The sequence below is a fragment of the Salmo salar genome, chromosome 03, assembly GCF_965601325.2.
Source record: "Salmo salar chromosome 03, fSalSal1, whole genome shotgun sequence".
Lineage (NCBI taxonomy): Eukaryota > Metazoa > Chordata > Actinopteri > Salmoniformes > Salmonidae > Salmo > Salmo salar.
In genome coordinates this window covers 72,415,128-72,438,710 of record NC_138293.1, presented here as the reverse complement: position 1 = coordinate 72,438,710, position 23,583 = coordinate 72,415,128, and the positions used below count along the sequence as shown (strand labels likewise).

Here is a 23,583-nt window from a genome sequence, read left to right as displayed (position 1 = left end):
TAAATTGACCAATTACTGAACGACCCTCATATACCTTCTTATAGAAATAAGCCAATAGGTGTGATTTACTCATCCTCTGGTATCCAATCCATGAATATATATGTACCCTGTAATTACCTTACTCCAACAGCTTGCTGGCTCGCGTGATAGCCAATGGTGTACCAGCCCGTACAATCTTCCTGACTTGTTTATCCAATCAGCTGTTGTGCTTGGCTTTGTTGTTGGTGATGACATGGACATATTTGTTGTTACTGGAAGGCGAGGGTAGAGCGTGGTAAGGAGGGTCAGGTTTGAGCGAATGATTTCGAAATTTTGAAGAACAAAAACGAGACTTTGTTTTCCCAGGTTTCAACGATAAAATAACTGAGGTGGGGGGTGAAAAGCGGTTATGTCGGTGAATATGGACGAACTCAGGCATCAAGTGATGATCAACCAGTTTGTTTTGACTGCTGGTTGTGCTGCTGATCAAGCGAAGCAGCTTCTTCAAGCGGCTCACTGGCAATTCGAGGTATGCGATGTGTGTGTTTATATGTTGGTTTCATAGCGATGCACTAACTAACTTTAGCTAGCTAACAAAGGCAAAGAAGGAGAAGTTCTCCGAAATTAGTGTGGCGATTTTTTTTTACAACCATGTAAGTAAACCCAGTCATACGACCATGCTTTTACGGTGAATAATCCGGAAGACCTGGTCTAACATTAGGAAATGCGGTGTTTGCCATCGAATTTCTGCTTTGACTGTTCACACCAGTTAACGTTAACTAGATGGGAAATTGATGCTGCTAACGTTATTATTTTGATATCTGTATTGGTTACGTTGGTTATTTTATGTTAGGTTTTTCATTTTGACCCTATTCAATATACATTTGCATTATCTAACTAGCCATGGTTGCAGTTCATAGTAGTCTGATCCGATTTCTTTCAATGCTATATGAACATAATCAATCTCGAGCGTCTAATTTAGCTAGATACAGTAATAGTGCAACCGGCTTTTGGTAACTAACTAACTAACTAACTAACTAACTAACTAACTAACTAACTAACTATCCAGAGAGCGAATTAGCTAGATAATGTAACGTTAGAGCGCTTTCCATCAATTATGTCTGAATAGGAGTGTCCAGAAAGAAAATACCTGGTTGAGGTTTTTGAATCCATAAGGTAAACATTGTTTATATTCTTGACTTGACATCACCAAACACGCAGAGGCTCTTCCTGTCCAGACCCCATTGTTGTAGTAAGTAAAAGGTGTCTCAAACGTTGCCTTTGTTTTTTTTTAATATTGCTGCAGCTCTGAAAATGTGTAGGCTATTTAGTGTAATAGCATGTATGTTACATAGCTAGCACACACAGCAATTCATACCTCTGTTCCAACTGGTATGACTTATAACCAGTCAATACACACTTCCAATTTTGGAACAAGCTTCTACTAGTTATTACTTTCCATATTTGGCTGCGTAAGAGTAGTGCACCAATAAACACACTTACAAACACACATTTAAAGAACATTGTGTTTATGATTGCTTGTTGAACAAGGTTAGGGACAGGGGTCACAGCGGACCTGCTGGATTGACCGTACTCTTGTCCAGGAGTATTCATAGGGGATATCTATCTTTAGGCAGATTACGGTGCCTTATCCTTCCAGTTCTTCATATCCAGTACTCCTAGTCCTGGCTCAGAGATGCACACCATATGAACAGGCGTTTCTTCTAAGCTGACACACAGCGTGACCCTTTTCAGTCATGGCTTCAGCCAGAGCAGCAAGGTGGAATTGTAATTTGAATGAGCATAATAGTAACATACCTATTTAGTGAATAAATAATTCACTACATGATATGAAAGAAAAATCCAGTTCATGTTGAAGCACACCCTAGAGTAATGTATAATGAAAAGTATGCAAAGCCTTGTAGGCTATATCCGCTCCTGTTTGAAAAGCTCAGCTGGCCACTGGTTTGAAATATTCAACAGGGCCCTAAGTATGGACAACAGAGAGATGCTGAGAAGATCTGAGGCTTCAGGCCTCTGCTTCCAGATGGTTTCCCAAACACACCTCCGCTCTGTCTAATGGCCAAGCTTTTGTTAGTGCTTACACGCGAGCAGAAGTGGCTGGGCCAGGTGGTTTGAAGGGGCTGAGGAGGCTGCTCAGGTCCTCCCAAGCTTCTGAGAACAGAGTCGGCCTGTAGCTTGATTGGAGCAGATGCATTGCAGAGACAACTCTGGGCAACCTGTCTGGCTCAAGGTTAAAGGGCTAGTTGCCTATGGCTGGGCTGAGCTCCCCCAGGTGCTGTTGGCTAAGGAGTGGAGGGTCAAAATATTAGGAACACCTGCTCTTTCCATGACATAGACTGACCAGGTGAAAGCTATGATCCCTTATTAATGTTACTTGTTAAATCCACTTCAATCAGTGTAGATGAAGTGGAGGAGACAGGTTAACAAAATATTTTTAAGCCTTGAGACAATTGAGACATTGTGTGCCATTCAGAGGGTGAATGAGCGAGACAAAATATTTAAGTGCCTTTGAATGGGGTATGGTAGTAGGTGCCAGGCGCACCGGTTTGAGTGTGTCACGAACTGCAATGCTGCTGGGTTTTTCATCCTCAACAGTTTCCCGTGTGTATCAGGAATGGTCCACCACCCAAAGGACATCCAGCCAACTTGACACAACTGTAGGAAGCATTGGAGTCAACATGGACCAGCATCCCTGTGGAATGTTTTCGACACCTTGTAGAGTCCATGCCCCAACGAATTGAGGCTATTCTGAGGGCATAGGGGGTGCAACTCAATATTAGGAAGGTGTTCCTAATGTTTTGTGCTCTCTGTGTATATATTGTGCATACATATTGTCTATATGTAGAGTCTCTCTATATAAAATATTTATGTATAATACAATCTCAAAATGTTAGCCTTTATTAGTTAATTTAATGTTTTTGTGGCTAGTCATCTTTCTATGATGTCAGTATAATGTCCCTCTCACTGGGCTGCTCCTGGCTGCAGGGCAGGCTGTGTTGTCGTGTCTGCTCATGGCTCCTGGCTGCAGGGCAGGCTGTGTCGTCGTGTGATGCTCATGGCTCCTGGCTGCAGGGCAGGCTGTGTCGTCGTGTCTGCTCATGGCTCTTGGCTGCAGGGCAGGCTGTGTCCGCTCATGGCTCCTGGCTGCAGGGCAGGCTGTGTTGTCGTGTCTGCTCATGGCTCCTGGCTGCAGGGCAGGCTGTGTCGTCGTGTCTGCTCATGGCTCTTGGCTGCAGGGCAGGCTGTCACTCCCTCAGGGCACAGCCCCCACTCAGCCTCATTATCCCTGTTACTACACCATTATTAATGCACTTCTTTCTTCTGCACTCTTCCGTATCACCCTAAGTATTCTTTTTGTGTTCACCTATATTTATTTATCCTATTCTATTTCAGGCTGTTTTTAAAAATATGTTTTTGTTATTGTTTGCTCTTCCCTCATTTAGACGCCTGTTCAATTCTTCTGCTTTTATATAGGCCTAGTGCTGGGCTTCATTGCCGTGTTCTGTCAGTCATGTTACATAAGCAACACTGTCATGACTCTTCTCTGCTCCATTGCTAGGTTCTCTGCTCCATTGCTAGGTTCTCTGCTCCATTGCTAGGTTCTCTGCTCCATTGCTAGGTTCTCTGCTCCATTGCTAGGTTCTCTGCTCCATTGCTAGGTTCTCTGCTCTGTAAGGTAATGGATGCTCTCACTTAAAGCCCATGAGTAGTACTGAAACCTTTATGCCGATGCTCTTAGATATGGTGTTGCACTGTGTGTTTGTAACCTACATAATTTGTGTGTGAAACGGAACCGTTGTTGATGGTCTTGGATGTACACAGAAACACACTTAACATTTAAAAAACATAAACAGTCAAAGAACAGTGTGATCCCAGCAGCCTGGTAGACAATGGCAGTGCAGCACATTCATGTTGATATGTGTGTCACGTTGAGCAGCAGACATTCCAGCACTACTGCTGCTGTTGTCAAACAACCACAGAGCATGGTTTGTGGGGGAGGGGGCCGGCTTCAGCCATGAGGGGAAACCACACATTCATTGAAGTGTTTGCAAAGAGAGATTCTAGTGAAGGGAAATGGAGGCTGTCATTTTAGTAGTAGGCTGCATGCAATTATTTTAATCCAGTTACTAAGACACATTCATATTTGAGGCGATTTGTATACGAAGGAATGACACAGCATTTGTCAATTTTCCACCTCTTAAAAAGAACCTGAATCATGGGCCAGTCAGACTACATGAATCATAAAACTGGTATCTTGCAATAAAATCTGATAAACTACTAAGGATATGTTTTGGTATCAGTGTATTTTTGTTTCTGGACCATGGTGTCCTTACCAGGCTGGCCTTTGTATTCACAACAGAGTGAAACAATAGAAGTAGCCTATGGACTTCCTTGTTTGTGTTCAAGGGCAGCAACTGAAAGTAGGACTACTTGTTTACATTGTTTTCTCATAGCCCGTCAGAGGAAGGCTGTCACAAACAAGGTTTTGTTGTGGCCTATGTGAATTGTCCCTGAGAATATAGCACATACCCTATTCACGGTAGTTTATATAGCCTAAAGTGTTTACATGTCACTGAGTTGTAAACACTAGTTTTAAGTAAAGGAACAGTACTAGGCTTCTAGCGATCTTCTTTTCCATGCTAATTATGATTTTAAACAAGCCTGTGTAGTGTGTACATTCTTTCTCACTGAGCCGTTAGCCTGTCTGCCACTGCCTCTCTCTCCGCGTGGTTTACAAACCCTGTTTTAGACAGTGGAGGATAATAGTTTTAACCCCAGAGTCATGTGATCTACTCGTACCAACTGACCCATAGGCCGATGCTAGCAGAGGGGGATGGGGGTCAGGCTCTCCAGTGTGAGCGGAAAGGAAGGTGAAATGTGTTACTACTGTTTTGTGGTCCGTAAACTAAGGATGGGCATGAGTACTTGAACAGACGTCAAAACTCAATAATTTTTTTATACTGTAGAACTATTTGGTCCAATTTTTTTTATTGAAGACAATGTTAATTTGTTTTGACTCTAATGTTCAATTTGTACATGTGCATTTGCATAACACACAAAACAAAAAAAACAAGCCAAGCATCACACAGTTCTGCTCTCCTTGTCTCACTCACTCAGTTGTGTTCTGACCGCTCCCTCTACACACGCGTGTTGAATGCACACTCAAGCTCCCATTAGGCCTACAGAAATGCCCATTAAAAACTGATCTAACTGATGGGATACACAAGCTCCCATTAGGCCTACATAAATGCCCATTAAAAACTGATCTAACTGATGGGATACACAAGCTCCCATTAGGCCTACAGAAATGCCCATTAAAAACTGATCTAACTGATGGGATACACAAGCTCCCATTAGGCCTACAGAAATGCCCATTAAAAACTGATCTAACTGATGGGATACACAAGCTCCCATTAGGCCTACAGAAATGCCCATTAAAAACTGATCTAACTGATGGGATACACAAGCTCCCATTAGGCCTACATAAATGCCCATTAAAAACTGATCTAACTGATGGGATACACAAGCTCCCATTAGGCCTACAGAACTAAATGCCTATAAAAACGTATCTAACTGATGGGATACACAAGCTACATTCCTTGCCAAATGACATCAGTTTTATCACAAATTCAAAATGGACTGGTTGACTGAAGTAGGGAAATATGTGTTCCAACAATGCGCTGCAGTTTTGTAATAATTGCGTCATTTTCTGCTTTAATATGCTACTTTGCGGTTGTCACTAGTTACCACAAAGTCAAAATTGGCTGTACGGAACAATTCATGAAAACAAAAAATTAGCTTTTTGGTCTTAAGGTTCAGCATAAGGTTAGCATTGTGGTTAGGGTTATGGGTTAGATTTAAAATCTGATTTTAAGAAGAGACATTGTAGAAACAGGCAGGGTTTATTTTTTTTATTTAACCTTTATTTAACTAGGCATGTCAGTTAAGAACAAATTCTTATTTACAATGACGGCCTTACCCGGACGACGCTGGGCCAATTGTGCGCCGCCCTATGGGACTCCCAATCACAGCCGGTTGTGATACAGCCTGGAATCGAACCAGGGTCTGTAGTGACACCTCTAGCACTGAGATGCAGTGCCTTAAACCGCTGCGCCACTCGGGAGCTTGACCTTGTGGCTGTGGTAACTAGTGACGACCCCACTTTGCGAACTACTAGTGCCATTTTAGAATTGGTTAGCCTTGGCTATATATAACCCCCCCATAGATATAGATAGGTTCTACTCTGAAATATGCTGAAACATTAGTTTGATAAAGACAGTGTATTTTCATCAGAATCATTAAGCCTAGGCCTACTCACCAAACAGATGTCATGGTCATAATTCATCCCCGTGCAGTGTTCAAAGTGGAATTGTTATTCCATTTAGAAAATTCCAAAGAACAGGCAGAATAAACTAGACAACTGTGTATATCCGAAAAAAATAAACACAGTTGAAGTCGGAAGTTTACATAAACCTTAGCCAAATACATTCATAATTCCTGACATTTAATCCTAGTAAAAATTCCCTGTTTTAGGTCAGTTAGGATCACCACTTTATTTTAAGAATGTGAAATGTCAGAATAATAGTAGAGAGAATGATTTATTTCAGCTTTTATTTCTTTCATCACATTCCCAGTGGGTCAGAAGTTTACATACATTCAATTAGTATTTGGTAGCATTGCCTTTAAATTGTTTAATTTGGGTCAAACATTTCGGGTAGCCTTCCACAAGCTTCCCACAATAAGTTGGGTGAATTTTGGCCCATTCCTCCTGACAGAACTGGTGTAACTGAGTCAGGGTTGTAGGCCTCCTTGCTCGCAAACACTTTTTCAGTTCTGCCCACAAATTTTCTATAGGATTGAGGTCAGGGCTTTGTGATGGCCACTCCAATACCTTGACTTTGTTGGCCTTAAGCCATTTTGCCACAACTTTGGAAGTATGCTTGGGGTCATTGTCCATTTGGATGACCCATTTGCGACCAAGTTTTAACTTCCTGACTGATGTCTTGAGATGTTGCTTCAATATATCCACATAATTTTCCATCCTCATGATGCCATTTATTTTGTGAATTGCACCAGTCCCTGCTGCAGCAAAGCACTCCCACAACATGATGCTGCCACCCCCGTGCTTCACGGTTGGGATGGTGTTCTTCGGCTTGCAAGCGTCCCCCTTTTTCCTCCAAACATAGAACTGTTTGGCCATAATAAACATTGTTATCAGACCAAAGGACAATTCTCCAAAAAGTACTATCTTTGTCCCCATGTGCAGTTGCAAACCGTAGTCTGGCTTTTTTTATGGTGGTTTTGGAGCAGTGGCTTCTTCCTTGCTGAGCGGCCTTTCAAGTTATGTCGATTTAGGACTCACTTTACTGTGGATATAGATACTTTTGTACCTGTTTCCTCCATTATCTTCACAAGGTCCTTTGCTGTTGTTCTGGGATTGATTTGCGCTCTTCGCACCAAAGTACATTCATCTCTAGGAGACAAACTGCGTCTCCTTCCTGAGTGGTATGACGGCTGCGTGGTGCCATGGTGTTTATACTTGCGTACTATTGTTTGTACATATGAACGTGGTACCTTCAGGCATTTGGAAATTGCTCCCAAGGGTGAACCAAACTTGTGGAGGTCAACAACTTTTTTTCTGAAGTCTTGGCTGATTTCTTTTGATTTTCCTATGATGTCAAGCAAAGAGGCACTGAGTTTGAAGGTAGGCCTTGAAATACATCCACAGGTACACCTCCAATTGACTCAAATGATGTCAATTAGCCTATCAGAAGCTTCTAAAGCCATGACATCATTTTCTGGAATTTTCCAAGCTGTTTAAAGGCACAGTAAAATTAGTGAATGTAAACATTTGACCCACTGGAATTGTGATACAGTGAATTATAAGTGAAATAATCTGTCTGTAAACAATTGTTGGAAAAATTACTTGTGTCATGCACAAAGTACATGTCCTAACCGACTTGCCAAAACTAGAAGTCGACCGATTAATCGGAATGGACGATTAATTAGGGCCGATTTCAACTTTTCATAACACTCGTAAATCGGTATTTTTGGACGCCGATTTGGACGATTTGTATTTTTTAATTTTTAATTTCAAGACCTTTATTTAACTAGGCGAGTCAGTTAAGAACACATTCTTATTTTCAATGACGGCCTAGGAACGGTGGGTTAACTGCCTTTTTCAGGGGCAGAATGACAGATTTTTACCTTGTCAGCTCGGGGATTCAATCTTGCAACCTTACGGTTAACTAGTCCAACGCTCTAACCACCTGCTTTACATTGCACTCCACGAGGAGCCTGCCTGATACGCGAATGCAGTAAGAAGCCAAGGTAAGTTGCTAGCTAGCATTAAACTTATCTTATAAAAAACAATCAATCAATCATAATCACTAGTTAACTACACATGGTTGATGATATTACTAGTTTATCTAGCCTGTCCTGCATTGCATATAATCGCTTAGGTACACGTTGCTCCAACCATAAACATCAATACCTTTCTTAAAATCAATACACAAGTATATATTTTTAAACCTGCATATTTAGTTAATATTGCCTGCTAACATGAATTTCTTTTAACTAGGGAAAATGTGTCACTTCTCTTGCAAACAGAGTCAGGGTATATGCAGCAGTTTGGGCCGCCTGGCTCGTTGCGAACTGTGAAGACTATTTCTTCCTAACACAGACAGCCGACTTCGCCAAATGGGGGATGATTTAACAAAAGCGCATTTGCGAAAAAAGCACAATCGTTGCACGACTGTACCTAACCATAAACATCAATGCCTTTCTTAAAATCAATACACAGAAGTATGTATTTTTAAACCTGCATATTTAGCTAAAAGAAATCCAGGTTAGCAGGCAATATTAACCAGGTGAAATTGTGTCATTTTGCGTTCATTGCACACAGAGTCAGGGTATATGCAACAGTTTGGGCCACCTGGCTCGTTGCGAACTAATTTGCCAGAATTTTACGTAATTATGACATAACATTGAAGGTTGTGCACTGTAACAGGAATATTTAGACTTAGAGATGCCACCCGTTAGATAAAATACGGAACGTTTCCGCATTTCACTGACAGGAAAAAGTATTGTTTTCGAGATGATAGTTTCCGGATTCGACCATATTAATGACTTAAGGCTCGTATTTCTGTGTGTTATTATGTTATAATTAAGTCTATGATTTGATAGAGCAGTCTGACTGAGCGATGGTAGGCAGCAACAGGCTCGTAAGTGTTCATTCAAACAGCACTTTCATGCATTTGCCAGCAGCCCTTCGCAATGCATTGCGCTGTTTATGACTTCAAGCCTGTCAACTCCCAAGATTAGGCTGGTGTAACCGATGTGAAATGGCTAGCTAGTTAGCCGGGTGCGCGCTAATAGCGTTTCAAACGTCACTCGCTCTGAGACTTGGAGTAGTTTTTCCCCTTGCTCTGCATGGGTAACGCTGCTTCGAGGGTGGCTGTTGTCGATGTGTTCCTGGTTCGAGCCCAGATAGGGGCGAGGAGAGGGACGGAAGCTATACTGTTACACTGGCAATACTAAAGTGCCTATAAGAACATCCAATAGTCAAAGGTATATGAAATACAAATCGTATAGAGAGAAATAGTCCTATAATTCCTATAATAACTCCAACCTAAAACTTCTTACCTGGGAATATTGAAGACTCATGTTAAAAGGAACCACCAGCTTTCATATGTTCTCATGTTCTGAGCAAGGAACTTAAACGTTAGCTTTCTTACATGGCACATATTGCACTTTTACTTTCTTCTCCAACATTTTGTTTTTGCATTATTTAAACCAAATTGAACGTTTCATTATTTATTTGAGGCTAAATTGATTTTATTGTTGTATTATATTAAGTTAAAATAAGTGTTCATTCAGTATTGTTGTAATCTTCATTATTACAAATAAAAAAATAAAAAATCGTCCGATTTAATGGCTTTTTTTGGTCCGCCAATAATCGATATCGGCGTTGAAAAATCATAATCGGTCGACCTCTAGCCAAAACTATAGTTTGTTAACAAGAAATTTGTGGAGTGGTTGAAAAACGAGTTTTAATGACTCCAACCTAACTGTATGTAAACTTTCGACTTCAACTGTACGTATTTTGGTTTGTAACCCTTTTCAAATGATCAGATGTGCATCACTTCGCACTATTCGGTTCTATTTTATTCTGTTATGTTACATTTGTACATTTTAGTCATTTAGCAGATGCTCTTATCCAGAGCAATTAGGGTTAAGTGTCTTGCTCATGGGCACATCGACAGATTTTTCCCAAGTCAGCTCAGGATTCGAACGCTCTTAACTGCTACTATAAAATAGATGTGTCTTGACTGTGATAAGGGCTCTGGAAATAAGTCTTGTCTGCTAAATTAACAAAACAAGCTATAGGCTTCTACAAGAAAATGCCACACTGCTGAGGTTACTACATTTTTGAAGACTGAGTTCCAATATATAATATAACCAGTTGATATTACAGTTTCAGTAAATGTATCTTAAATGGCACTTGTTTTTTAATTGATTGAATATACACTGAGTGTACAAAACATTATGAACACCTGCTCTGACCAGATGAATCCAGGTGAATGCTATGATCCCTAATTGACATCACCTGTTAAATACACTTCAATCAGTGTAGATGAAGGGGAGGAGGCATGTTAAATACATTTTTTTTTAAGCCCGGAGACAATTGAGATGGTTTTGTTTCAAGAACTGCAACGCTGGTGGGTTTTTACATGTTCAACAGTTTTCTGTGTATCATGAGTGGTCCACCACCCAAAGGACACCTTGAAGAGTCCATGCCCCGACGAATTGAGGCTGTTCTGAGGGTAAAGGAGGGGGGGGGGTCATTCGCAACTCAATATTAGAAAGGTGTTCTTAATGTTTTTGTTCACTCCGTGTATATATGAGGCAATTTAGCAATTAGGATTCATTATCTTTGATGGTTATGATAAATGACGCATTGTTGCGCACTGTTGGCATAGATAAATGCACACATTTTTTCCAGTGCGGGCCTTGTGTTCTAAAAGTAGTTTTTTTCACGAATATTCAGAAACAAATCGTGCGAGTACTTGAACAGTCAAAGATCAAATGCCCACCCTTCCGCAAATGACAGTTCAAGTTCTCACAATGTTCTCACACACAATTTCCTCTCTTCCCCTCGTTCTGTCTCTCTCTCTCCCTCCACAGACAGCCTTAAGCTCCTTTTTCCAGGAGGCCAACATCCCTAGTCACCACCACCAGATGGTAAGTGCATTTTGTTCCCCCTAAAAAATAAAAAAGGGCTTACGGCATGTATTACATTCTGTCAGTGTGTTCAGGGAGCTAATTTAAGGCATGGCTGCAGTGTCGGTGGCCAGGCCAGTCTGCTCTTCCTCTTCAGTCAGAGGGACAGATTCACCAACAGGACAGGACTAGAGCCATGGGCATAGTAGTACAGCTGTGTCTGGCAGAGTGACATCACTGGAGTTATCGCTCCTGAGTAGTATAGTCTACATCCTGCTGTACTACTCCACGGTGCTTATTGGTTTTCAACACTGCCCAAGCCTTTTAGGTTAAGCTTACTTAAGATATACTGCCACATGGACCGGCACCATGCTTTTTAGTGCAACACATGTTTCATATCATGAATTCTTAAACCTTACACAATATTTTGAAACCTTTTCCTTCAACATGAATTGCATGAAAATATGCATTGTTATGCCAACTCCATATGTCAGGCACAGCGAAGTAGCTGGGTCCTAATAGCTAATTTAACCGTGATGAAAGCAATGGCACAAGGCTGGCCCCTGTTCTTGGCCCAAGCCAATTTACGCAATGCTATTCCCTAACGGCTATAGTGATCATGTGGTCCATGCATGAAACCATTTCTGCTTCAACTGACCAGTAAAAGCCCTGGAGCGGCGAGCTGGTAATGTAATGTAACGTAACGTTTACCACATGGAGGCTGTGCTGTGAGCATGCAGTGTTGACGTGCACACTGAACCCAGCCATCCCCTTATCATCTGTCTGCTGCTGCTCTGCTGCTACAACATTGTTTTGGTTTTCTCTCTTCTTTCCCTTCCTCTTGGGTGGGAGGAGCATGTTCGAGCTTGAGAGAGAGGAAGTGTGTGAGTGGCGGGGGCCAGGGTTTGTTATTATTTTCGGTGTAGCCATTACGTCACACCGCTGGAAGGTGTTTGTGTGTTTGCGAGTGAGTGTGCATGTGTACAAGTGTGTTTGTGTGTGAGGCGGGCATGTGCATGCTGGGAGGAGTGATGTAAGAGAGCTATCTGCTACAGAGGAGGAGGAAGGGCTGTTAAAGGATAGAGTGTGGAGAGTCAGTCATCAGCAGCTGCAAGCCATCTCCATGTATTGCGGGTGTTAGTCCTTCCCCCTCTCTCTCTCTCTAGGCTGCCCTGCACTCTCCTTGGGGCCTGGGGGAGCCACAGGGGAAACAGTGGGTGTGGGTAAGAAAGAGCTCCGTGTAGCAACAATAATGTAAACAACACTGCCCTCAATCAAACACTATTGACTATACATGGAGAACAAATATGTGTATATGTAAGGGACTCTTATAGCCTTAAAGCTACACCGAAGGGTCACATTTCCACAACCACTTGACATCCAGGGTTGTATTGCTTGTTGTTAACATGGGGCTGGGTTTTTATTTATTTAATTAGGCCTAGTACTTGACCTGAGAAAACAAGTCTTTTCATTACTCTGTACATAATTTAATTCATGGAAAGTGGGTAGTGCACTCTGGTGGTGGTAGTAGTGGTAGTGGTGGTAGTCGTAGTGGTGGTGGTGGTAGTCGTAGTAGTGGTGATCATAGTAGTGGTAGTAATAGTAGCACATGGCATTTGTCATCTCACCTGTTTCCCCTCTGGTGTGTGATCCCATGAGGGATGTGACTGTTTGTGTTGCTGTGGGGCTGTACAAGCTCTACCCTGTGCCTTCTGATGACAAAACAAGACCATAAATACTGTAGGAGAAGTTCTGGTTTTAGCCCATAGCCTGACCAAATATAATGATTTACTAGGACCTTCCTGTAAACGAATCAAACTGCTACCACAACTATTACCACCACTACTATTATCCCTACTACTACTACCATCACTACTATTATCCCTACTACTACTATTTCTATTATCACTACCACTACTATTACCATCACTACTATTATCCCTACTACTATTATCCCTACTACTACTACTACTACTACTACTACTACTATTATTATCACCACTACTACTACTACTATTATCACCACTACTATTACCACTACTACTACTATTACCACTACTACTACTATTACCACTACTGCTATTATCACTACTACTACTATTATCCCTACTACTACTACTACTATTATCACTACTACTACTACTATTACCCCTACTACTACTACTATTATCACTACTACTACTACTACTACTACTACTACTACTATTATCCCTACTACTACTATTATCCCTACTAATACTACCATCACTACTGTTATCCCTACTACAACTACTATTATCACTACCACTACTATTACCAGCACTACTATTATCCCTACTACTATTATCACTACTATTACCAGCACTACTATTATCCCTACTACTACTATTATCACTACCACTACTATTACCATCACTACTATTATCCCTACTACTACTATTATCACTACTACTACTACTACTACTACTACTACTACTACTACTACTACTACTACTATTATTATTATCCCTACTACTATTATTATTATCACTACTACTACTACTACTATTATTATCCCTACTACTACTATTATCCCTACTACTACTACTACTACTACTACTACTATTATTATCCCTACTACTACTACTACTATTATTATCCCTACTACAACTACTACTATTATCCCTACTACTACTACTATTATCCCTACTACTACTACTACTACTACTACTATTATCCCTACTACTTCTACTACTACTACTATTATCAATACTACTGCTACTATTATCCCTACTGCTACTATTATCACTACTACTACTACTACTACTACTACTACTACTACTACTACTACTACTACTACTACTACTATTATCACTACTACTACTACTACTACTACTATTATCACTACTACTACTACTATTATCCCTACTACTATTATTATCCCTACTATTATCACTACTACTACTACTACTACTACTACTATTACTACTACTACTATTATTATCCCTACTACTACTACTACTATTATCCCTACTACTACTACTATTATCCTTACTACTACTATTATCACTACTACTATTACCACCACTACTATTATCCCTACTACTACTACCACTGCTATTATCCCTAACACGACTATTATTTCTACCACTACTATTATCGCCACTACTATTATCCCTACCACTACTAATATTATCCCTACTGCTATTATCATTGCTTCTATTGTCCCTATCCCTACTACTGTTATCACTACTACTATTATCCCTACCACTACTACTACTACTACTACTACTACTACTACTACTACTATTATCCCTACTACTACTACTATTATCCCTACTACTACTACAATTATCCCAACTACTACAATTATCCCTACTACTACTACTACTACTACTACTACTACTACTACTATTATCCCTACTACTACTATTATCACTACTACTACTATTATCACTACTACTACTATTATCACTACTACTACTATTATCCCTACTACTACTACTACTACTATTATCCCTAATACTACTACTACTACTGTTATCCTTACTACTACTATTATCCCTACTACTACTACTACTACTATTATCCCAACTATTACTATTATCACTACTACTATTACCACCACTACTATTATCCCTACTACTACTACCACTGCTATTATTTCTACCACTACTATTATTTCTACCACTACTATTATTTCTACCACTACTATTATCACTACCACTACTACTATTATCCCTACCACTACTACTACTACTACTACTACTACTACTACTACTACTACTACTATCCCTACTACTACTACTATTATCCTTAAAACTACTATTATCCCTACTACTACTACTACTATTATCCCAACTACTACTATTATCACTACTACTATTACCACCACTACTATTATCCCTACTACTACTACCACTGCTATTATCCCTAACACTACTATTATTTCTACCACTACTATTATCCCTACTACTACTACTACTATTATCCCTACTACTACTACTATTATCCTTACTACTACTATTATCACTACTACTATTACCACCACTACTATTATCCCTACTACTACTACCACTGCTATTATCCCTAACACGACTATTATTTCTACCACTACTATTATCGCCACTACTATTATCCCTACCACTACTAATATTATCCCTACTGCTATTATCATTGCTTCTATTGTCCCTATCCCTACTACTGTTATCACTACTACTATTATCCCTACCACTCTACTACTACTACTACTACTACTACTACTACTACTATTATCCCTACTACTACTACTATTATCCCTACTACTACTACAATTATCCCAACTACTACAATTATCCCTACTACTACTACTACTACTACTACTACTACTACTACTATTATCCCTACTACTACTATTATCACTACTACTACTATTATCACTACTACTACTATTATCACTACTACTACTATTATCCCTACTACTACTACTACTACTATTATCCCTAATACTACTACTACTACTGTTATCCTTACTACTACTATTATCCCTACTACTACTACTACTACTATTATCCCAACTATTACTATTATCACTACTACTATTACCACCACTACTATTATCCCTACTACTACTACCACTGCTATTATTTCTACCACTACTATTATTTCTACCACTACTATTATTTCTACCACTACTATTATCACTACCACTACTACTATTATCCCTACCACTACTACTACTACTACTACTACTACTACTACTACTACTACTACTATCCCTACTACTACTACTATTATCCTTAAAACTACTATTATCCCTACTACTACTACTACTATTATCCCAACTACTACTATTATCACTACTACTATTACCACCACTACTATTATCCCTACTACTACTACCACTGCTATTATCCCTAACACTACTATTATTTCTACCACTACTATTATCACCACTACTATTATCCCTATCACCACTACTATTATCCCTACCACTACTACTATTATCCCTACTGCTATTATCACTGCTACTATTATCCCTATCCCTACTACTATTATCACTACTACTATTATCACTACTACTACTACTACTATTATCACTACTATTACCACTGCTACTACTATTATCACTACTACTACTATTACTACTACTGCTATTATCACTACTACTACTATTATCCCTACTACTACTACTATTATCCCAACTACTACTAATATCCCTACTACTACTACTACTACTACTACTACTACTACTACTACTACTACTACTAATGATGATGATGATGATAATATTATCCCTACTACTACTACTACTACTAATATTATCCCTACTACTACTATTACCACTACTGCTATTATCACTACTACTACTACTACTACTACTACTACTATTATCCCTACTACTACTACTATTATCCCTACTACTACTAATATCCCTACTACTACTACTACTACTAGTATCCCTACTACTACTACTACTACTACTACTACTATTATTATCCCTACTACTACTACTACTACTACTATTATCCCTACTACTACTACTACTACTACTACTACTACTACTACTACTATTATTATTATCCCTACTACTACTACTATTATTATTATCCCTACTACTACTACTACTATTATTATCCCTACTACTACTACTACTACTATTATTATCCCTACTACTACTACTACTATTATTATCCCTACTACTACTACTACTATCCCTACTACTACTACTACTACTATTATCCCTACTACTTCTACTACTACTACTATTATCAATACTACTGCTACTATTATCACTACTACTACTACTACTAATACTACTACTATTATTATCCCTACTACTACTACTATTATTATCCCTACTACTACTACTACTATTATCCTTACTACTACTATTATCACTACTACTATTACCACCACTACTATTATCCCTACTACTACTACCACTGCTATTATCCCTAACACGACTATTATTTCTACCACTACTATTATCGCCACTACTATTATCCCTACCACTACTAATATTATCCCTACTGCTATTATCATTGCTTCTATTGTCCCTATCCCTACTACTGTTATCACTACTACTATTATCCCTACCACTACTACTATTATCCCTACCACTACTACTACTACTACTACTACTACTATTATCCCTACTACTACTACTATTATCCCTACTACTACTACTACTACTAAAATTATCCCAACTACTACAATTATCCCTACTACTACTACTACTACTACTACTACTACTACTACTATTATCCCTACTACTACTATTATCACTACTACTACTATTATCACTACTACTACTATTATCCCTACTACTACTACTACTACTATTATCCCTAATACTACTATTATCCCTACTACTACTACTACTACTACTACTGTTATCCTTACTACTACTATTATCCCTACTACTACTACTACTATTATCCCAACTATTACTATTATCACTACTACTATTACCACCACTACTATTATCCCTACTACTACTACCACTGCTATTATTTCTACCACTACTATTATTTCTACCACTACTATTATTTCTACCACTACTATTATCACTACCACTACTACTATTATCCCTACTACTACTACTACTACTACTACTACTACTACTATCCCTACTACTACTACTATTATCCTTAAAACTACTATTATCCCTACTACTACTACTACTACTATTATCCCAACTACTACTATTATCACTACTACTATTACCACCACTACTATTATCCCTACTACTACTACCACTGCTATTATCCCTAACACTACTATTATTTCTACCACTACTATTATCACCACTACTATTATCCCTATCACCACTACTATTATCCCTACCACTACTACTATTATCCCTACTGCTATTATCACTGCTACTATTATCCCTATCCCTACTACTATTATCACTACTACTATTACCACTACTACTACTATTACCACTACTGCTATTATCACTACTACTACTACTACTATTATCCCTACTACTACTATTACCACTACTGCTATTATCACTACTACTACTACTACTACTATTATCCCTACTACTACTATTATCCCTACTACTACTATTATCCCTACTATTATCACTACTACTACTATTATCCCTACTACTACTATTATCCCTACTACTACTACTACTACTACTACTACTACTACTACTACTACTACTACTACTATTATCCTTACTACTACTATTATCCCTACTACTACTACTACTACTAATATTATCCCTACTACTACTATTATCACTACTACTATTATCCCTACTACTATTATCCCTACCACTACTACTATTGTCACCACTACTGCTATTATCACTACTGCTATTATTCCTACTACTACTATTATCACCACTAATACTATTACTAGCTGTACCACTATTGTAAACATTAAGGATGATATCGCAACAGTTGTAACTTGAAAGTACGTAGTGTTCAAACTCCCTTGTGAATGTGTGTATGTGTTTTGTGTAACGGTGGGCGTCATATGGGCGGCAGATGGGGTCCAGTCCAGACCTGCCCTTCCTCTCAGCCAAACCTGCTAGACAAGGCCCCAGCCACACCCTCCCAGCACAGCACAGCACTGTAGCTAAACACTGCCCAGCATACGGTTGTTATTGTTCTGTCTACCTACTCACTGCTTCACTAGGACCAAGCCTTATAGTTAGCCTTACAGCTGCATCTGGACAGTCTAAGCAGCTGTATTGCTTCTGCGTCGACTTCATTGCTTTATAGCTAAATTTGATCACTTGACTAGATAAGTCATATTTGAATATCTCCTTTACTATTGATTTCCATAACAAACAAGTTGAATAATTCACAGCTTAAAGCAAAACTCAGTCACATCTCTCCTAAGAAAAACAGGAAACCCCCTGTATGGACCACCATCTTGGGTCCTGCAGGAGGGGCAGTTTCAGTGTAGTCAACCATCACAGACCCACAGACTGAAACCATGCTTGTCCATCTCCTAACTGGAGCAGCTGCTGCTCACTCTGACAGACCTGTCACCTCACATCAACACTAAGACTGTGCCTCACTTCCCCACAATACACTCAATACTATACTGTATGCTGCACTACACTCTGCTCCCTCCACTTTCAAAATGTCTAGTATCTAGCTAGCTATGACCATGCCTGCCCCAGGCTCTAATCTGGTTTGATGACCTAATCAATTTACCTTTTCAACTTTAGACACCTCTTTTATACTATTAGATCCACATTTCGGGTGCTTGCGTGACCCTCATGTCAGCGGGGCCATGGCTGTGTGTTAGAAATCAAACAGCCCTGACCTCCTGCAATGCTAAGAAGTCCTCCGTCCTGTAATGGCTGCTAGCCTGCTACCTGATCCCTGTTGGTGTTGGGGGTGTTTCTATCCTGAGGCACCACACTCAGTCTTACAAATGATAAAGTAATTCATGGCCTCAGTGGGGACATCTGACATTTTGTGCAACTGCACAGCATGTTAAGCTGCCATGTTTCCCACAGTGAATGGATGTCGGTGGCTGCAGGGTTTAGAAACCTTGTCTTCACAAATGTTCAGCAGTTGTACTGCACACAATGCCCAAGTCTACAAGTGAACTGCCTCCCACAACAGTAACTAACTAACTAGTCTAGACTATTTGTTTTATGAACTCACCAATCATGCCTTCTATTGGTACATACAGTTCACAGCAGGCAGCAGCAATGGAAGCACCCCATGGGGACCAAATAATTGGGACAAAATGTGTTAATTAAGTGTTTGCATTCAACTTAATGTAAGTCACTCATTTTAAACCCCATGTGTCTTCTTTTTTCCAGATGTGCACTCCAAGGAACACCCCAGCCACGCCGCCTAACTTCCCCGACACCATCACCATGTTCTCCAAGCTGAGGGCGTCAGACTGCTCGGGGAGCTCCGGGGGCGGAGGTCCCACCCAGGTGTCCATGGCCTGCTCCCCCCCCTCCTCCACAGCTGGCTTCGGATCCTTCTGGGCCTCATCACCCCCCACCCACCAGCCCGTCTGGCTGCCCCCCTCCTCGCCCACAGGCCACCACATGCACCACCACCACTACCAGCACCATCACCACATGCACCAGACCCCCATGTGGCCCCCTGTGTCCCAGCCCGGCAGCGCCCAGCAGACCCCTGTTGTATCGGTCCTGCATGGCCAGAGATGAGACTACCCAGGTGTGGGAGGAAGGGGGCTGGGTAGGGAGGGAGGAGAGGGTGGGGCTGGGCTGGGCTGAGTGCAGCCTAATGAATCTACTAAGGGGGTTGGCTGTCAGGATTAAAGGGTCTTGTTGGCCAAGGGGAAAAGACACGCTACTGTTGTTTTCCTTCCTTTCTTTCTGTTTTTCTAAAATGACGATGAACAATGTCTTCTTTGGAGGACGTCTGTTTCCTCTCTCTCTCTTCATCATAACTCATCAAAGCCTGGGAAGAACCGGGGGAGAACCACTAATAACAATATGAGGAAGTGGAATAACGAAGGGGGTGGAGTCTCTGAACCCCCCCCCCAAAGGACTTTGGGAAATGTGGTTTTCTTCATCAATACAAGTCGAGCCCTGGACCCAGCAGAGCACTTACTTAGGATAGGATGTGATCATGTGATCTGCTAAAGTGCTTGATCATTGGCTGTTTTTCAAAACTCTTCTCTCCCTTGGTGTTCAATAACGCTCCAGCGATGTGACCAGATTTCACAATAACCAGCAGACGAAAACAAAATGGGACTGCAACACAAATGATGATGGTTTTGTGTTCTCGGCTGATCTTATAGCCCAGAAAAAATATGTTTTCAATATTGTTTGTGCTATGGGTATCTGTATAGTACAGATCATGGGCAAACACTGTAGCCATTTTGTCAAGTTTCATGTTGCCATGTATCCCTTTTTAAAATCTCTATTTTGTAAGTACTATGTAGCTTAGTGAAACTTGACTCCGTGGCTCCACTGCATGCTGTTGTGTCTGAGAAGTGGGCTCTTCAGTATGAGTGGACTCGAAGCTTTGGTTTAAAGTGTCTGAAAGCTGACTTTCACATCAGCGGTGTTTTAAGGAGACGTGTAAAGAAATGTTAATACTGTAATTCAGTTTGTGTTGAGATACAGCAAAGTATGCAATCATTTGAGGAAGATTGAAGCCAGATTAAAGGCTGATGCATTTTTATCATTGTTTTTGGGAACATTTTCTACCTATGGATGTCAAAGGACTCCCGAGTGGCGCATCGGTCTCAGGCACTGCATCTCAGTGCTAGAGGCGTCCCTACAGACCCTGGTTTGATTCCAGGCTGTATCACAACCGTCCGTGATTGGGAGTCCCATAGGGTGGCGCACAATTGGCCCAGCGTCGTCCGGGTTAGGGTTTGGCCGGGGTAGGCCATCATTGTAAATAAGAACAAATTCTTAACTGACTTGCCTAGTCAACTTTCTTTTGACTGATAATGTAAACTGGTTTTCAGTGACAATTATGGAAACATCTTCTGAACTCCATTGTAAATAAAGGCTCAGCAGAAACAAAGTGCAAAAGCGTTGAACTCCCTAACCTGGTTGGGGACGAGATTGAGATCTCAGTTATACTGTCAACACTGAATTTAATCTGGTTTGCAAATGTTTTGACTAACATAGATGGGTGTGAGCCATCAGTAGGCTACCTCTTCAGGTTTCTATGGGGAGTAGAGGCCCACTCAGTGATTTACTACACAACCTCTAGCAGAAGATCAACTGGTCCTACCTCTGGTTAAATGGGAGAGGCCGAATGTATTCCCTGCAGAAACAGTCGGTTTCAATGGGTCAGATTAGCAGAATCTCTCCTAGTGCTCAAAACGTGTGTAATTCCCTCTGTTAGAATAGTGGAATTACTTGATTGACTGATGATGAAATGAGTGTCTTGTCAACTAGAGTTATGAATTTAGTACGGGTTGCAAATATTTACTTAATGATTGTTCAGGCAATGTTTACATATTATGAGATTCAGTGTACTGATGAACAATGCTTCATAACCCAGAGTCTTACTTATAGGTGAGCTCTTCATACAACAGACCATGTCAGAACATTTGCAAATCTATCAATGATGACAGATGGAAAGATAGCCATTTTCACAATCATTCTCATTATAATTATCACAATAAAGAGGGAATAGGGAGGTCTGAACAGGTTACAGTTGTATACAGAGGGTACTTTATCTGAAATAATGTCACATTCATTCATGCCCTCACTAAATGATGTTTTTATATTATGCCTGCCTGCCACGTCTTCACTCAGACAATCACAATCATATTCACGTTCTTTCTTCCCTCTGGTTGAATACATGTAAAATCACATTTGTCAAGCTGTGACCTTGTGAGGAGGATTTTATAATGTACAACATGGACAGTCATGTAACGTTGAACAGATGCCACCTGGCCAATGTGGACCCTTGTCAATGTCACCAGAAAGAAGGGACACTGCTCCACTGTGATGCCATGTAGTCTGAGCTGGTTCTAAATCCATGGATCTTTTCAGATGGATATTAGAAACTCAACGGTGGTTCCTCTTGGGGTGTTCATAACACCACCTCATTCATTAACTCGTGTTCTATTAAGGGGAACGTTTGTTGTCAACTGCATGAGTTTTGGTTGGTGATTTTCCAGTTCTGTGTTTTTAACAAGGTGGGAGTGGAGGTTGGTCCCATAATGAGTGTTTCCTGCTGTGTGGATTACTGGCTCCTTCTCCTCAGTATTGTTGTGGTAACTAACACACCCAGACACAGTAGTGTTGGGTGATTATGGTTCCTGTGGTGATGTGACCCGGTCGCCATTCTCCTGCCACAGCTTTGGAATTCATCAACATATTTTATAAGGCTCTCATAAATCTCGATCAACAGTAGACCGTTTGGTCCCCCATGATATCTGTACAAACTGGGTGTTATGAAATGTTCGAACGCCATGTTCACCCATACAAGATGTGCAGAATGCCTGATGGAAATCCTAAAACAAGTCAAACACCAAGCAATTTGCAGTGCACTTGAGTAACACAAGAACTTCTCATGGACCCTCATTTACATCTCTCTAATCTGGCTTTTTATATAGATATTTCTCTCCTGTACTTTGTGTTTATTTCCCCTGTTGAAATGTGTATTTATATGTTTAATAAAATAAGGTATGATCTGCTAAGTGTTGGAGTTGTTCTGGGGTCTTGTTTTTGCGGAGAATAATGTTGGTGCTTTTCTGAAATATGGTTGCTAAGGCACATTTTAACACATAGTAACTTTGCTTTTTGAGATTTTCTGTAAGGGAACCCCTTCAGTAATGATATAACACTGCATAATACTATAGTAATCTATATATCCCTATAAGTAGTGTCTCTATAGTACAAAGGAACAAGTAGGCCTATGTAAGAGAGACAATAAACACACAGCGTGACAGTTAATTGAGGAAGGATGTGGTTAGAATTGTGTA

General features: G+C 40.3%; 2 protein-coding genes across 2 annotated transcripts; one reads left to right on the top strand and one right to left on the bottom strand.

Annotated features, from left to right (window-relative positions):
- Positions 1–218: 218 nt before the first annotated feature.
- On the top strand, positions 219–23,298 carry LOC106606963 (UBA-like domain-containing protein 2-B). The gene is made up of 3 exons (XM_045712303.2): positions 219–508; positions 11,191–11,247; positions 19,970–23,298. Exons 1-3 carry the CDS (start codon positions 389–391, stop codon positions 20,327–20,329), a joined length of 537 nt encoding a protein of 178 aa, XP_045568259.2. The 5' UTR covers positions 219–388; the 3' UTR covers positions 20,330–23,298.
- Positions 12,364–18,855, bottom strand: LOC145877458 (uncharacterized). The gene is made up of 4 exons (XM_082973014.1): positions 18,848–18,855; positions 15,853–17,111; positions 13,151–14,305; positions 12,364–12,416 (listed from the first exon to the last, which is right to left on the bottom strand). Exons 1-4 carry the CDS (start codon positions 18,853–18,855, stop codon positions 12,364–12,366), a joined length of 2,475 nt encoding a protein of 824 aa, XP_082829140.1.
- Positions 23,299–23,583: the final 285 nt, after the last annotated feature.

Coding starts and splice junctions, on each gene's coding strand:
- LOC106606963 (XM_045712303.2), top strand. CDS start 389: ATGTCGGTGAATATGGACGAACTCAGGCATCAAGTGATGATCAACCAG. Junction 509..11,190: donor CGGCTCACTGGCAATTCGAG/GTATGCGATGTG, acceptor CTCCCTCCACAG/ACAGCCTTAAGCTCCTTTTT. Junction 11,248..19,969: donor CTAGTCACCACCACCAGATG/GTAAGTGCATTT, acceptor TCTTTTTTCCAG/ATGTGCACTCCAAGGAACAC.
- LOC145877458 (XM_082973014.1), bottom strand. Junction 14,306..15,852: donor TGGTAGTGATAATAGTAGTG/GTAGAAATAATA, acceptor GTGTTAGGGATA/ATAGCAGTGGTAGTAGTAGT. Junction 12,417..13,150: donor TAGGGATAATAGTAGTGATG/GTAATAGTAGTG, acceptor TGGCTCCCCCAG/GCCCCAAGGAGAGTGCAGGG.